General features: G+C 44.4%; 1 protein-coding gene across 4 annotated transcripts in view; it reads right to left on the bottom strand.

The window, feature by feature from the left end:
- The window catches only part of LOC137334312 (DDB1- and CUL4-associated factor 1-like), a 124,888-nt gene that overhangs the window by 81,449 nt on the left and 24,969 nt on the right, over window positions 1–18,470 (bottom strand). For all 4 annotated transcript variants that reach the window (XM_067999001.1, XM_067999002.1, XM_067999003.1 and 1 more), the window contains exons 2-3: window positions 4,762–4,879; window positions 3,879–3,955 (exon numbers count right to left, since the gene is read on the bottom strand). In XM_067999001.1, the coding sequence (XP_067855102.1) occupies window positions 3,879–3,955; window positions 4,762–4,871 (187 nt within the window). In that variant the 5' untranslated portion in view covers window positions 4,872–4,879. The remainder of the gene's footprint in view (window positions 1–3,878; window positions 3,956–4,761; window positions 4,880–18,470) is intronic.

Genomic DNA, 18,470 nt, shown 5'->3' with positions numbered 1-18,470 from the left:
TTTGGTTAACGTCAGTTGAGTTTAACGTAGGCAAAATGATACTAAACCAATATTCCCTTGGAAATCACTCACTAACGCAGCATCTCCGAAGAAATTGCAGAAGAAACCAATATTTCCCCGAGAAAGCACACACAAACCCATTTTGCCCGCTAGAAATTGAGCACGAACCCAATATTCACTAGAAATGATGCAATTAGCCAGTTATATTCCTCTAGAAATCATGTACTGCTCCATTATTCCCCTAGAAACTGCACACTATCCTGCTATTCCCCGAGACATCACATTAACCTAACCCGATATTCCCCGAGACATCACACTAACTTAACCCGATATTCCCCGAGACATCACACGAACGTAACCCGATATTCCCCGAGACATCTCACCAACCTAACCCGATATTCCCCGAGACATCTCACTAACCTAACCCGATATTCCCCGAGACATCTCACTAACCTAACCCGATATTCCCCGAGACATCACACTAACTTAACCCGATATTCCCCGAGACATCTCACTAACCTAACCCGATATTCCCCAAGGGATCACACTAACTTTACCCGATATTCCCCGAGACACCACACTAACTTAACCCGATATTACCCAAGACATCACACTAACCTAACCCGATATTCCCCGAGACATCACACTAACGTAACCCGATATTCCCCAAGGGATCACACTAACTTAACCCGATATTCCCCGAGACATCTCACTAACCTAACCCGATATTCCCCGAGACATCTCACTAACCTAACCCGATATTCCCCAAGGGATCACACTAACTTAACCCGATATTCCCCGAGACATCACACTAACTTAACCCGATATTCCCCGAGACATCACACTAACTTAACCCGATATTCCCCGAGACATCACACTAACCTAATCCGATATTCCCCGAGACATCACACGAACTTAACCCGATATTCCCCGAGACATCACACTAACTTAACCCGATATTCCCCGAGACATCTCACTAACCTAACCCGATATTCCCCGAGACATCTCACTAACCTAACCCGATATTCCCCAAGGGATCACACTAACTTAACCCGATATTCCCCGAGACATCACACTAACTTAACCCGATATTCCCCGAGACATCACACTAACTTAACCCGATATTCCCCGAGACATCACACTAACCTAATCCGATATTCCCCGAGACATCACACGAACTTAACCCGATATTCCCCGAGACATCACACTAACTTAACCCGATATTCCCCGAGACATCACACTAACTTAACCCGATATTCCCCGAGACATCACACTAACCTAATCCGATATTCCCCGAGACATCACACGAACTTAACCCGATATTCCCCGAGACATCACACTAACTTAACCCGATATTCCCCGAGACATCACACTAACTTAACCCGATATTCCCCGAGACATCACACTAACTTAACCCGATATTCCCCGAGACATCACACTAACTTAACCCGATATTCCCCGAGACATCACACTAACTTAACCCGATATTCCCCGAGACATCACACTAACTTAACCCGATATTCCCCGAGACATCACACTAACCTAATCCGATATTCCCCGAGACATCACACTAACTTAACCCGATATTCCCCGAGACATCACACGAACTTAACCCGATATTCCCCGAGACATCACACTAACTTAACCCGATATTCCCCGAGACATCACACTAACTTAACCCGATATTCCCCGAGACATCTCACTAACTTAACCCGATATTCCCCGAGACATCACACTAACCTAACCCGATATTCCCCAAGGGATCACACTAACTTAACCCGATATTCCCCGAGACATCACACTAACTTAACCCGATATTCCCCGAGACATCACACTAACTTAACCCGATATTCCCCGAGACATCACACGAACTTAACCCGATATTCCCCGAGACATCACACTAACCTAATCCGATATTCCCCGAGACATCTCACTAACCTAACCCGATATTCCCCAAGGGATCACACTAACTTAACCCGATATTCCCCGAGACATCACACTAACTTAACCCGATATTCCCCGAGACATCACACTAACTTAACCCGATATTCCCCGAGACATCACACTAACTTAACCCGATATTCCCCGAGACATCACACGAACTTAACCCGATATTCCCCGAGACATCTCACTAACCTAACCCGATATTCCCCGAGACATCACACTAACTTAACCCGATATTCCCCGAGACAGCACACTAACCTAACCCGATATTCCCCAAGGGATCACACTAACTTAACCCGATATTCCCCGAGACATCTCACTAACCTAACCCGATATTCCCCGAGACATCACACTAACCTAACCCGATATTCCCCAAGGGATCAGACTAACTTAACCCGATATTCCCCGAGACATCACACTAACCTAACCCGATATTCCCCGAGACATCTCACTAACCTAACCCGATATTCCCCAAGGGATCACACTAACTTAACCCGATATTCCCCGAGACATCACACTAACTTAACCCGATATTCCCCGAGACATCACACTAACTTAACCCGATATTCCCCGAGACATCACACTAACTTAACCCGATATTCCTGGAGACATCACACTAACTTAACCCGATATTCCCCGAGACATCACACTAACCTAACCCGATATTCCCCGAGACATCACACTAACCTAATCCGATATTCCACGAGACATCACACTAACTTAACCCGATATTCCCCGAGACATCACACTAACCTAACCCGATATTCCACGAGACATCACACTAACTTAACCCGATATTCCCCGAGACATCACACTAACCTAACCCGATATTCCACGAGACATCACACTAACTTAACCCGATATTCCCCGAGACATCACACTAACCTAACCCGATATTCCACGAGACATCACACTAACTTAACCCGATATTCCCCGAGACATCACACTAACCGAACCCGATATTCCCCGAGACATCACACTAACCTAACCCGATATTCCCCGAGACATCACACTAACCTAACCCGATATTCCCCGAGACATCTCACTAACCTAACCCGATATTCCCCAAGGGATCACACTAACCTAACCCGATATTCCCCGAGACATCACACGAACCTAACCCGATATTCCCCGAGACATCACACTAACCTAACCCGATATTCCCCAAGACATCTCACTAACCTAACCCGATATTCCCCGAGACATCACACTAACTTAACCCGATATTCCCCGAGACATCACACTAACTTAACCCGATATTCCCCGAGACATCACACTAACTTAACCCGATATTCCCCGAGACATCACACTAACTTAACCCGATATTCCCCGAGACATCTCACTATCCTAACCATGAGCTCACACATTAACCTAACCCGATATTCCCCGAGAAATCACACACTAACTCTAAATTCCCCATGAAGTCCTGCACTAACTTGTTATCGCCTTAGAAATCATGCACTAACCCATTTTACCCCCTAGAAATTACACACTAACCCAAAATTCCTGTAGAAATCACATACAAACCCTATATTCTCCCTCGAAATCACACGGCCAGTGAACAGGAAACGGAATCCAACCAGTTTAACAGTCATAGCCATAATGATAGAACAAGCAATGTTTTCACTGCTTTGAGAAGGTGGCACTACAGCTTTTATCACTATTTTCAGACAAATTCTAAGCTAAAAATGTCACCATGCATTGAACGTGACATTGCCAGAGCAGACTTCTGACTCGTCACTGGCCTTGTTCAGTTGGCTCCGGCCACTGAATAAATCACATGTAACAAGTCCTTGGCATACATCCCCCATTTGTTGGTCTCTACTAATGCTGTATAGTTCAATGGCAGGCCTCTTCTCAGATAACACCATTCAGATTTGGCCAGAGGGTCAGCTGTTGCCACAGTACCTATTTGAATGCAAGGTCAGCCTTACCAGGGTGCCTATCATCGAAGGGATCAGGATCAGCCTTATGGTACTCCTCAGTCTCCTTCTCAATGAGGTCTGAAATCCTAAAGGAAAAAGTGAAGTGTTTTCAGCACAGTAACACCTAGCAACATCTTCAGGCCATTCGATCTCTGTGTTATGCTGATATCCCCATTTAACTGAACGGAAGGAGTCTCTCTGTTAGCACTTCTCAATCAGAAAACAATTTTCTGTCAAGATTTTATAAAAACTTTTCTTTTTTTTAAAATGTAAAGGTGTTTGCTAATGGAGTCACTGGAATGGTTACCAAGGCTGCAAGAACAAGGCAGTTGAATTAGCATCCGCAGATTTTTTAACCCAGTGGCTGGTTCAGAGGTTGTGTCATTTTAACAGTGTCACTCAGCTCATTCACACCACAGAGCTCAGTAACTCCAAAAATTGACCTGCTTCCAATGTGATCAGCCAACGCTGTGTTTTTAAATGAGAACCTCCGTGCTTGTTTAGGTGAGAAATTTTATTGGGGAATGGAACACTTTCAACTTTGGGCACCCAGTGTTGGCATCAAGCACTCCCAGGTACAGTTAGGTGCAGAATAAAGCTCCCTCTACAATCCTTACCCATCGTGCACTAGCTCCCAAATCCGCAGTGAGCGTGCCCTCACTCCCCGTACAACCACACCACACCTCCCCGTCCAGTGATCAAGCCCTACCTTCCCACTCCCATTACCCACATCTTATCTCCCCACCCACAGTGTTCACCTCTCTATTCCCAGTGCCATACATCCCAAGATAAATTATCATTCTATATTTTGCCTTCAAGAAAGTCCCAACTTCTCTACTCTTGTCAACTGTAATATGGGAATTTAAAAAGTTGAACCTGTTCCTGGACTTACTTGGTCAGGACAGGAATAACATTCTGCCCGTTGTTAGTCTCCTTCTCCCACTGCTCCAGTAATGAAGTGAGCTCGGCTTTAGAATCAACATTCGAAGCAACGGAAGCCATTGCTGAGCCTGGTGAGAGGGAATAGAAAGAGAACATATAGTTAGGAACACCAGATGACCACTCTGACCCCCCGCTCCACACTCCACATAAAATACTGACTTTTGAAATGGAATTTTAATTCTGTCCTACTTACGGTTGTCATAAAATGATAGGATGGGAGCCCACACAAAACATTATCCCCTTTAATCTGCCAGTGCTGTACTAGTATAACGTCACACAGATAGGAGTAAAAGTTCTTGGGATTCCCACTGTTATAAGAACAGCACAAACTCAGCACTCAAGTCAACAAGACTCGATGGAGGGACAGACTTCACCCACGACCCCCGCAGAGTAATTTCAGAGGCAGTGGACAGACCACCCAAATCTTTCTTCCCCCACCCCACCCACCCGGTTAGAATCAGTTTAAAAACCAAAAAAACCGCATTAAACTTTAGCAGATGTACCATAACAGACAGGTACGAGATAGAGAAAATATTGAGGTAGGAGCATGTATAGACCTTTTTTTAGTGCTTCCTGGTATCAGGAGTCAGTGACGGTCAATGCTGAGCTCACATTCAGCTTCAGCTCTCAGCATTACTTTTAACAGAGCACTGCGGTGTAAAGTGGCTTGGGAACAGCTTGCAGCGCACCTCCCCATCGTTTGTGCCCATCAGCAGACCTTTTGCTCCATATGCCTCTGGGCGTCCCTTCACCATAGGGCTGTGGGCTATGGACCTAGCCGAGGTTCCACACTCCTCCCTCTCTCCAGCAAAAGGCAGTATGGGACTTCCGTTAGGAAACAGCATCATCCCAACTTCCATACTGCAAGTGATCTTCGCTGTACAGTCGAGGAGAAGCTGCATTAAAGACCCTTCCCACGCGTCGGGGAAGATACAACAACAGGTGAATGAGAAGATTCCAGTCTAGGGCATTGCCATGAGACAGTCTGGTCAGCCAGACACAAACAGAATAACCATAATTCCAAGGCAGTAATTTTATTCTGGAAGTTCCGGAAGAAGTTGAGAACACTGATGTTTCTTCCTCACAGTTTTATAGTATCAGCTGTACTCCTTAACGGGCTAAAGGCACTGGAATTATTCCAATACAATTTCTATAACATTTTCTAAAATCACCTCTGAAAGATGTATCCCATCAGACCCAGTCATCAGTTGGTTGATTTAGCATGCACTATAGCAAAAATCGCATTGTAAGTCAGTCCATTTTATTGTTCTGAAATGCTCTTAATTCACCCCCTCAAATTGGTCCCAACACTTGTGATAGACCCATAAACAACTGCACTTCATTGCAATGTTATACAGCTCAAAATGCAGCCTCCAGACACAGTCCAGGTTTGGAAGGACAGAACGTAGAATTGTACTTTTACATAGTTTAGGTGGACACAGTACAAGGATTGCCCAGACCCATCATCACACTTCACCTTGACTGGAGCGATAACTCTACCAAATACAACAACTTACATTGATATAGCATCTTCAAGTTAGCAAAACGGCTCAGGATGCTTCACACGAGCGTAATCAGATGAAATTTGACACCGAGCCTCGTAAGGAGATATTAGAACAGGTGAGCAAAAGATTGGTCAAAGACATAGGCTTTAAGGAGTGTCTTAAAGGAGCAGAGAGGTAGAGAGACGAAGAGGTTTACGGAGGGAATTCCAGAGTTTAGGGCGTAGCCAGCTGAAGGCACGGCCGCCAATGGAGGGACAAAGGATATCGGGGATACACAAGACGCCAGAATTGGAGGAACGCAGAGTTCTCAGAGGGTTGTAGGGCTGGAGGAGGTCACAGTGAGTGGTTAGGCCATGGAGGGATTTCAACACAAGGATGAGAATTTTAAAATCGAGGCGTTGCTGGACTGGGAACCAATGTCGGTCAGCGAGAACAGGGCTGATGAGTGAACGGGAGTTGGTGCAAGTCAGGATATGGGCTGAGTAGATTTCACTTTTCAGTCAATCCCCTCAATGAAGAGCTTTGTTTTCAGAATGATGAGAATGGTTCTGTTGAGAGGGGCTTGAAAGACTTCTGCACAACTTATAGGTACTGCATCACTCCAACATCAACCAGCTGCAGGACTGACTCACACTAATTGCACTGCTCTAATGCGCCTGCGGACATTAAGTGAGGATTACAAAGCAGGTTAATTGTACCAAGTCCGTCTAGCTCCACTGTTGCTCAGACTTAGTAATGGCATGAGTGCAGTGATTAGTGTCAGCACCCAACCACCTGTTACAGTAATACAAAGCCTTTACTGGGATCATACATGGCCAGATCTTTTATACAATTTTCAGACTTCTTTGTTTTCTAACCCCTCAACATCTGGTCAACGAGAAGTTTACAGTTGAATGTAATAAAAAGGGAATTGTGCACTCGAGTAGAATAATCCATCTTTAATAAGTACACAGGCATGAGATCATAAACCTACAGAAATCAAGATTGAACACGAGAGTCTCGCTACCACGACCCTTTATTAAACATTAATCATTACGTTATATTTAGCCTTAATCCTTTATTCTAAACAGGAGGCACCGCCAACATCTGACCCAACAGAACTGGCAAGGGAACACCAGGAATGAGGCATGTAGGCTTATTTAGAAAGAAAGAACTTTCATTTATATCACACCTTTCCCATCGTTGGGATGTGCCAAAGCACTTTATAGCCAATAAACTACTTTTGAAGTGCAGACACTCTTGTAATATAGGGAAATGCAGCAGCCAGTTTGTGCACAGCAAGGTCCCACAAAGTAATGAGAAAAGTGACCAGTTAATCTGCTTTAGTTGATGGATGAATGCCCTGCTCTTCTTTGAATACTGCCATAGAGTCTTTTATCTTCACCCGTACAGGCAGACAGGGCTTGTTTAGCGTCTCGTCTGAGAGATGGCACCTTTGACGCTGCAGCAGCACTGCAGCAACAGTCTGGATTGTGCGCTCAAGTCCTGGAGTGGGGCTTGAACACATGAACTTCTGAACTCAAAGGGGAGAGCCATTTAGCGTCACTTTGGATCAGTTGGTGCGACCCTTGAAGTGCCAAGTCCCGTGACACATCCTCAGGTATGTGAAGCTTTATCTTACAATGATTGAGTGTGGATAAAGGTGTTGCTGAAAGGAAGTTACCACACTGAAGGGGTTCAGATGACACCAGTTGTCCTCTTAAACCACACCGCCGCCACCATTTATTTTGGAGATATCTTTCTGTTTACGGTCACAAGCCTTCCCGTTTGAGTTCCTGCTTATATTACTGCTCCCAAGATTTTTTAAAATCCCACTGTTATGTCCTTTTTAAGTTTTGCCACAGTACTTTGCATCATTCAATAGATGGGGGAAGGGGTTTATGTTACGGCCTTAGACTTAGCTGATAGGACACAGTGATTAACATTTAGAACATATGGCATGGTTCAATGATTGTGCATAGCATCGTGTGGTACTGAGCCTTAGAGCAGGAAGGTTCAATTCCTCCTCTCCCCTCCCTCCCTCCCTCCCTCCCTTCCTTCCTTCCTCCCTCCCTCCCTCCCTCCCTCCCTCCCTCCCTCCCCTATACTTGCTTAAAAACTGTTCAATCTTCAACATTTTCCAGTTCGGATGAAGAATCATCATCTTGAAACGTTAACTCCGCTTCTTTCTCCACAGATGCTGCCTGACTTGCTGAGTATTTCCAGCAGTTTCTGTTTTTATTTTAGGAAGCTCAATCCCTGGCCTGTGCCGATTTAGCTGACCATAGGCAGGACACTACATATGGTTTGAACACTCCTCGGCTAGGGGATGGGAGAAGCAGCAATTAAAAACAAAAGTCAGTCAACTTTCAGCTCCCAATCGCTACTCAGTAATTTCTGCTGAAACAGGTGTGTGGGGGGTTGGTTGGGAGCAGGCTCGAATGCGATGATCCCCACAGTCAAATGGCCAGTAAACACAGAGGGCTCACAAGTGATGAAAGGCCACTTGGGGAAGATATCAGAGGGCTGCGATACTCACAGAACTGCACCCCGACACAAGCCAACTCCTTCTGGAGTGAAGGGACAACGAATGGAAAATAAACTATCCCCTCCCACTGGTCTTGCTGATAATTCCATTAATTCACTGTAATGTTAAAGCTGAATCATTAAATAGCTGGATTGTATACTGATGAGCTGTAAGGATTTATCCAAAACCAACATACAATACACAATGACTTTGTAGGTATGGAAATGGTGTGTACGATAAGAATTCAATCTGAACTATAAATAGCAATGCACTCGCTGGTGCAGTGTAATTACTGATTCCGTTCTTCCAAATGTGGGTTGTGTCGGGAGAGAGCATTCGAACACTGGGGTGATGTACTGGTGGTTTTAGATTTGTCACTGGTAGGGGCAGTGGTGGGATCTATTGGAGATGATGAGCTGAGAATACACTCAGGAAGGGAATCACACAACGTTACAACAACTTGCATTTTTATAGCACCTGTACAGTAAAGAAAATCCCAAGGAGCTTCACAAGAGGCGCATAGAATTGGTTGCTGAGCCAGAGAGGGAGAGATTAGGAGGGGTGAAGAGATGGGCTTTGAGGAGAGGTGGAGAGGCAGAGGGGTTTAGGGATACAAACGAACATATGAATTAAGAGCAGGAGTAGGCCATTCGGCCCCTCGAGCCTGCTCTGCCGTTTGATAAGATCACGGCTGATCTGATTGTGACCTCAACCCTACTTTCCCATCTACCTACTATAACCTTTGACTCCCTTGTTAATCAGGAATCTATCTAATTCAGCCTTAAAAATATTCAATGACCCTGCCTCTACCGCTCTCTGGGGAAGGGAGTTCCACAGACTCACGACCCTCAGAGAAAAGATTTCTCCTCATCTCCGTCTTAAATGGGAGACCCCTTATTTTTAAACTGTGACCCCTAGTTCTAGTCTCTCCCACAAGGGGAAACATCCTCTCAACATCTACCCCTTCTAGTCCCTCAGGATCTTATATGTTTCAATAAGATCACCTCTCATTCTTTTAAACTCCAGTGTATACAGGCCCAACTTGTCCAACCTTTCCTCATAAGATAACCCCTCATCCCAGGAATCAGTTGAGTGAACCTTCTCTGAACCGCCTCCAAGGCAATTATGTCCTTCCTTAAATAAGGAGACCAAAACTGCACACAGAGTTCTGCAATTTCTCTCCATTTAAATAATATACTGCTTTTCTGTTCCTCCTGCCAAAATGGAGAAGTTCACATTTTCCCACAATATACTCCATCTGCCAAATTTTTGCCCACACACTTGACCTATCTATATCCCTTTGCAGACTCCTTATGCCCTCTTCACAACTTACTTTCCTACCCACCTTTGTGTCGTCCGCAAATTTAGCAACCATACATTCAGTCCCTTCATCCAAGTCATTGATACAGATTGTAAATAGTTGAGGCCCAAGCACTGATCCCTGTGGCACTCCACTCGTTACATCTTGCCAACCTGGAAATGACCCATTTATGCCTACTCCCTGGTTCATGTTAGCTAACCAATCCTTTATCCATGCTAATATGTTACCCCCACACCATGAGCTCTTATTTTGTGTAGTAGCCTTTGATGTGGCACCTTGTCAAAAGCCTTCTGGAAATCCAAGTACGCCACATCCACAGGATCCCCTTTATCCACGTTGCTTGTTACATCCTCAAAGAACTCTAATAAATTAGTCAAACACGATTTCCCTTTCACAAAGCCGTGTTGACGCCACCTGATTGCATTGAGATTTTCTAAGTGCCCTGCTATAACCTCCTTAATAATAGATTCTAGCATTTTCCCTATGACAGATATTAAGCTAACTGGCCTGTAGTCTCCTGCTTTCTGTCTCCCTCCTTTCTTGAATAGAGAAATTACATTTTCTATTTTCTAATCTGATGGGACCTTTCCAGAATCTAGGGAATTTTGGAAAATTAATACCAATGCAGCTACTATCTCTGCAGCCACTTCTTTTAAGACCCTAGGATGAAGTCTGTCAGGACCTGGGGATTTGTCAGCTTTTAGTTCTAATACTTTTTTTCAAAAACCTTTCCCTGTTTTAAGTTCCTCCCTCCCTTTCACCTCTTGATTCACAATTATTTCTGGCATGTTATTTGTATCCTCTACAGTGAAGACGGACGCAAAATATCTGTTCAATTCGTCCGCCATTTCCTTATTCTCCATCATTAATTCCCCAGACTCGCTCTCTAGAGGACCGCTCACTTTACTTACTCTTTTCCTTTTTAAATACCTGTAGAAACTCTTACTATCTGTTTTTATATTTCTAGCTAGCTTTCTCTCGTACTCTAATTCCTCCCTCCTTATTATTCTTTTAGTCATTCACAACCTAAGTCCTTCCCCTAGAGTCTTTCTTTCTCACTGGAATGTACCTTTGCTGAGTGTTATGAAATATCTCATTAAATGTCTGCCACTGCATCTCTACTGACCTATCTCTTAACCTAAGTTCCCAGTTCACTTTAGCCAGCTCTATCTCCATGCCCTCATAATTGCCCCTATTTAAGTTTAAAACACTAGTCTTAGACCTACTCTTCTCTTCCTCAAACTGAATGTGAAATTCAATCATATTGTGATCACTGCTACCTAAAGGCTCCTTTACAATGAGGTCATTAATTAATCCTGTCTCATTACACATTACCAGATCTAGGATAGCCTGTTCTCTGTTTGGCTCTAGAACTTGCTGCTCTAAGAAACTGTCCTGAAAGCACTCTATGAACTCATCTCCCAGGCTATCTTTGCCAATCAGATTCTTCCAATCTATATGTAGATTAAAATCACCCATGATTATTGCTGTTCCTTTCTCAAGCCCCTATTATTTCTTCCTGTATACCTTGTCCTACAATGTGATTACTGTTAGGGGGCCTATAAACTACCCCCACGTGACTTCTTGCCTTTACTATTTCTTATCTCTACCCAAACTGATTCTACATCTTGGTTTTTAGAACTAAGGTCACTTCTCTCCATTATACTTATGTCATCCTTAATTAACAGAGCTACCTCTCCACCTTTTCCTAGCTTCCTGTCCTTCCGAAATGTCAAGTATCCTTGACTATTCAGGTTCCAGCCTTTGTCATCTTGCAGCCATGTCTCTGTAATGACTATCAGATTGTACATATTTATTTCTATTTGAGCTGTCAATTCATCCATTTTGTTACGAATGCTACGCGCATTCAGATACAAAGCCTTTAGTACTGTCTTTTTACTATTTTTGCAACCTCTACTCTTATCTGCTGGCACACTCTTAGGTTTGCATGCTCTGTCCCTTCCTGCCACTCTCTGGTTATCATTTCCCTTATTGCTACCTTGCTCTCTTGCCTTGTCTTCTTTCTTTAAATTTATCACATCTTCCCTTACTTGATCCCTCGCCCCCATTTTTTAGTTTAAAGCCTTCTCTACCACCCTAGTTATACGATTTGCCAGAACACTGGCCCCTGCACGGTTCAGACGAAGGCCGCCCCAATGGTACAGCTCCCGCTTTCCCCAGTACTGGTGCCAGTGCCCCATGAATCGAAACCCATTTCCCCCACACCAATGTTTGAGCCACGAATTTAACTCTCTAATCTTATTTACCCTATGCCAATTTGCTCGAGGCTCAGGTAATAATGGAATTTGAGAGAGTAGAACTCAGAGGGCTTAAGGGTCAGCCACCAATGGAGGGATAAGTGGATGGGTGATGCACAAGAGGCTGGAGTCTGAGGAACAGATTTTTTTTGGGGGGGGGAAAAAGAGAAAGTGGGAAGAAAGAAAAACATAGGTCTTGAGTAGCTTCAGACATAGGGCAGGGCAAGACCAGAGAGATTTAAAGACGAGGATTTAAAATTTATTGGGGGGGGGGGGGGGCACAGCTGAACCAATATGGATCAGCAAGTACAGGGGCAATGGGGCAGTGCGACTTAGTGCAGGACAGGAGGGACATGCCAGCATTTTGGACATGGAGTTAATGGAGAATGCAGGTAGACAGGCCGACGAGGAGTAGTCAAGTCTGGAGGTGACAAAGGCATGTATAAGGGTTTCAGCAGCAAATGGGCAGAGGTGAGTGAGATTACAGAGGTAGGAGTGAGTGGTCTTTGTCAGGTGAGAGGTTATGGAGTCTGAAACTAAGCTCAAGGTCAAACAAGAGGCTACTGTTGCGAATGGTCTGGTTGAGCCTGAGACAGTAGCCAGGGAGAGGAAAGGAATCAGTGGCGAGGGTATGGGGCTTGTGGTGGGGGCTGAAGATGGCGGCTTCACTCTTCCTGAATGTTGAGCTGGAGAAAGTTGTGATTCATCCAAGAATGGAAGTTGGATAGTAATCCTGATAGCACGGAGATAGTTGTGTGTGTTGGGGGCTTGGCACCAAGGGAGGAGTTGGAGAGGTAGAGCTGGGTGCCATCAGCACACATATGGAAGCTGACCTCATGGCTGTAGGTGAGCAAGGGGACAAAATGTAGATGAGGAGGCGGGAGCCAAGGATAGATCCCTGGGCGGTTCTAGAGGTGACAGTACAAGGGAGGGAAGACAAGCCATTGTTGAAGATGCAATAGATACACTCAGATGGGTAGGAATGGAACCAGGCAAACGCAGTCCCATGAAGCTGGACAATGGAGGAGAGGTGCTGAAGGATGCTGTGGTCAAGTGTGTCATATGCTGTGGAGAGGAGGACGAGGGAGGATAAAGCATCTAAGTGTAAAGTACACATTTACCTATGGTATACTGGTACCAAAACATTAAATAAGCCAAGCAACATCGGACAGTTTAAGACAGCTGCAGCTTTCTCTCATCCTCAGCAAGCTCCAGCTGTAACCATGGCAACTAATTTCCACAATACTAACCCTGAACAATCTGGAGGATCAGAAGCACAAAGGACAACAATGACCCGAAACAGCTTGCAAAAGGAAAACACCAGCACTTATATATAGGCAGTGGGGACAGTAGGTAAAACACTAACCGAGAGATTTGGTGGGGGAGGGGTCCTCCCTGTAAACTCGCCATTCACACATCCCAGACCCCCGACAGCGGAAGGGAACCCAACTCTCCCCTCAACCCCCACAGGTAGCATGCACCGCCCAAACCCAGTTTCCCACTTGGGATCGTTCACTGTCCCTTTAAAAAGGACTTGGATTCATTCAGTTAGCGAGCTCCACTATACAAGATTTTGAATGCATACTTGAGACACTCTTTGCTAAGGACTGGTCAACGAGTAATACTATGCAAATTTATAGAACTGTATTACCTTCACTTATCATGTATTCTGTAATACAGCACAAATTCAACATTGTACCATTACCACAGAAAACGTGGAAATTTATTAAAGTACAATCCTTACTCAAACTGAGTAACTAACCATCTCCTTCCTTCCCCCAACCACCTCAGGCAGAACTTACTTTCTCCTTTACAGCAACAACTTGCATTTATACATCCTCTTTAACACAAGCAAAAATCCCAAGGCGTACATGGTAAGCAATTAAATTGTGACCACCAAAACAACAGCTTCCCAGTGTATGCCAGATATGACTGCGTAACGTTTACCAGAGTAGGACAGTCACCAAAGCTGTAATGCACGGAGGCGCCCCGGGCAGAGACTGTGCTGTCTCTCTATAAGGTGGTGGGTCGAGGGAAGAGATTGAGATGGTGTGCCCTCTCTACATCTCTGTTGCATGCCACAAAGAGAGCACTGGGGAGGTCCGAGAACAGAGTGTTACTGACACACACCACACGAGTAGATCTGCCATGTTGTTGCTCACAATGAGATGGAGAAACAATGAAAGTGAAAGCAGCAGCAACACTGGGCGAGGGGTGAGGGACACAGTGGCTGGGGGCTGAACAAATCAAAAGAAACAGTGATGGAGGCAGAGGGCATGGCTGAGTTACTATATGAGTTACTTGCATCTGTCTTTACCGAGAAAGAAGGTGCTGCCAAAGTCACAGTAAAAGGAGAGGTAGTTCAGATACTGGATGGGCAAAAAATTGATAAAGAGGAGGTACTAGAAAGGCTGGCTGTACTTAAAGTGCATAAGTCACCTGGACTGGATGGGATGCATCCTAGGCTGCTAAGGAAGTAAGGGTGGAAATTGCAGAGGTGCTGGCCATAATCTTCCAATCCTCCTTAGATACAGGGATGGTGCCAGAGGATTGAGGAATTGCAAATGTTATACCTTTGTTCAAAAAAGGGTGTAAGGATAAACCCGGCAACTACAGGCCAATCAGTTTAACCTAGGTGGTGAGGAATCTTTTAGAAACGTTAATAAAATTAATGGTCACTTGGATAAGTTTGGATTAATAAAGGAAAGACAGCACAGATTTGTTAAAGGCAAATCGTGTTTAACTAACTTGAGTTTTTTGATAAGGTAACAGAGAGGGCAACGCAGTTCATGTTGCGAATATGGACTTCCAAAAGGCGTTTGATAAAATGCCACATAATAGGCTTGTCAGCAAAATTGAAGCCCACAGAATAAAAGGGGCAGTGGGAGCATGGATACAAAATTGGCTAAGTGACAGGAAACAGTAGTGGTGAACATGTTCCAAGGGGTCGGCAGGACCACTACTTTTTTTGATATATATTAATGACCTGGACTTGAGTGTACAGGGCACAATTTCAAAATCTGCAGATGACAAAACTTGGAAGTGTAGCAAACAGTGAGGAGGATAGTGATAGACTTCAAGAGGACATAGACAGGCTGGTGGAATGGGCGGACACATGGCAGATGAAATTTAACACGGAGAAGTGTGAAGTGATACGTTTTGGCAGGAAGAATGAAAAGAGGCAATATAAACTAAATGGTACAATTCTAAAGGGGGTGCAGGAACAGAGAGACTTGGGGGTATGTGTGCACAAATCTTTGAAGGTGGCACGACAGGTTGAGAAAGCAGTTAAAAAAGCATACAGTATCCTGGGCTTTATAAATAGAGGCATAGGGTAGAAAAGCAAGGAAATTATGTTGAACCTTTATAAAACAATGGTTCGGCCACAACTGGAGTATTGTGTCCAATTTTGGGCACCGCACTTTAGAGAGGATGGAAGGCCCTGGCGAGGGTGCAGAAAAGATTTACCAGAATGGTTCCGTGGATAGACTGCAGAAACAGGGATTATTCTCCTGAGAGAGAGTACAAGAAAGTCTAAGACTGGTTTGCAGTGCATATGTATAAACACATGAAGTGTAGTAAACAAGGTTGGTGAGCTGCAGGCACAAATAGCCACATGGGAATACAATGTTGTGGCGATAACAGAGACCTGGCTCAAAAAAGGGCAGGATTGGGTACTAAATATTCTTGAATACAAGGTGTTCAGGAAAGATAGGGAAGGGAAGAAAGGAGGGCGGGTGATAGTATTGATTAAGGAGAATATTGCAGGACTGGAGAGAGAGGATGTCCTGGAGGGGTCAAGGTCAGAATCTATTTGGTTAGAGTTAAGATATAAAAGAGGTACCATTATACTACTGGGTGTATTCTATAGACCACCAATAGTGGGAAGGAGATAGAGGAGTAAATTACAGAGGTGCAAAAGCTTTAGAGTAGTGATAACGGGGGACTTCAACTATCCTAATATAGACTGGGATAATAATAATAAGGGGCACAGACGGGGAGGAATTTTTGAAACGTGTTCAGGATAACTTTCTTAACCAGTACGTTTCCATTCTAACAGGGAAGGAGGCATTGCTGGACTTGGTTCTAGGGAATAAAGTGGGCCAAGTGGAGCAATTGTCAGTGGGGGAGCATTTAGGGAGCAGCGATCACAGTATCATAAGGTTTAGAATTGCTATGGAAAAGGACACGGACCACTCAATTAAAAATACTCAATTGGAGGAGGGCCAATCTCAATGGGATGAGAACAGATCTAGCCCAGGTAAATTGGAATCAAAGATTGGCATGCAAAACTGTAACTGAACAGTGGGTGGGCTTTAAAGTAGATAAGTCACCCAGTCCGGATACAAACATACAAATTAAGAGCAGGAGTAGGATATTCGGCCCCTCGAGCCTGCTCTGCCGTTTGATAAGATCATGGCTGATCTGATTGTGACCTCAACCCTACTTTCCCGTCTACCCACTATAACCTTTGACTTCCTTGTTAATCAGGAATCTGTCTAATTCAGCCTTAAAAATATTTAATGACCCTGCCTCCAAAGACTCATATCAGTCTTAAATAGAAGACCCCTTATTTTTAAACTGTGACCCCTAATTCTAGTCTCTCCCACAAGGGGAAACATCCTCTCAGCATTTACCCCTTCTAGTCCCCTCAGGATCTTATATGTTTCAATAAGATCACCTCATTCTTCTAAACTTCAGTGTATACAGGCCCAACTTGTCCAACCTTTCCTCATAAGATAACCCCCTCATCCAGGAATCAGTCAAGTGAACCTTCTCTGAACCGCCTCCAAAGCAATTATGTCCTTTCTTAAATAAGGAGACCAAAACTGCACACAATATTCTAGATGTGGTCTCACCAATGCCCTGTACAACCGTAGCAAAACATCTCTACTTTTATATTCCATTCCCCTTGCACGAAATGAGAACATTCCATTTGCCTTCCTAATCACTTGCTGTACCTGCATACTAACTTTTTGTGATTCATTTACTAGGACACCCAGATCCCTCTGTACCTCAGAGTTCTGCAATCGCTCTCCATTTAAATAATATACTGCTTTTCTGTTCCTCCTGCCAAAGTGGAGAAGTTCACATTTTCCCACAATATACTCCATCTGCCAAATTTTTGCCCATTCACTTGACCTATCTATATCCCTTTGCAGACTCCTTATGCCCTCTTTACAACTTACTTTCCTACCTACCTTTGTGTCAGCAAATTTAGCAACCATACATTCGGTCCCTTCATCCAAGTCATTGGTATAGATTGTAAATAGTTGAGGCCCAAGCACTGATCCCTGTGGTACTCCACTCATTACAGATGGGATGCACTTTAGGTTGCTGAGGGAAGTAAGGGTGGAAATTGTGGAGGTATTGGCCATAATCTTCCAAACATCTGTAGATACGGGGGTGGTGCCAGAAGACTGGAGAATTGCAAATGTTTCACCCTTGTTCAAAAGTAGTGTAAGGATAATCCCAGTAACTATAGGCCAGTCAGTTTAACCTCACAGGTGGGGAAACTTTTAGAAACTATAATCCTGGAAAAAATTAACAGTCACTTGGACAAGTGTGGATTAATTAGGGAAAGCCAGCACAAATATGTTAAAAGCAAATCGTGTTTAACTAACCTGATAGAGTTTTTGGATGAGGTAACAGAAAGGGTAGATGAGGGCAATGCAGTTGATGTGGTGTATATGGACTTTCAAAAGGCGTTTGATAAAGTGCCACACGGTAGACTTATCATAAAGATTGCAGCCCATGGAATAAAGGGGGCAGTAGCAACATGGATACAGAATTGGCTAAGGGACAGGAAACAGAGGGTAGTGGTGAACGGTTGTTTTTTGGACTGGAGGGAGGTGTACAGTGGCGTTCCCCATCCTCAATGATGGCAGAGTCCAGCACGTGAGTGCAAAAGACAAGGCTGAAGCGTTTGCAACCATCTTCAGCCAGAAGTGCCGACTGGATGATCCATCTCGGCCTCCTCCCGATATCCCCACCATCACAGAAGCCAGTCTTCAGCCAATTCGATTCACTCCACGTGATATCAAGAAACGGCTGAGTGCACTGGATACA

This window comes from Heptranchias perlo, chromosome 17 (assembly GCF_035084215.1).
Source record: "Heptranchias perlo isolate sHepPer1 chromosome 17, sHepPer1.hap1, whole genome shotgun sequence".
NCBI classification, from domain to species: domain Eukaryota; kingdom Metazoa; phylum Chordata; class Chondrichthyes; order Hexanchiformes; family Hexanchidae; genus Heptranchias; species Heptranchias perlo.
Note: the sequence above shows the minus strand (reverse complement) of the source record. Positions and strands in the feature narration are given on the sequence as shown.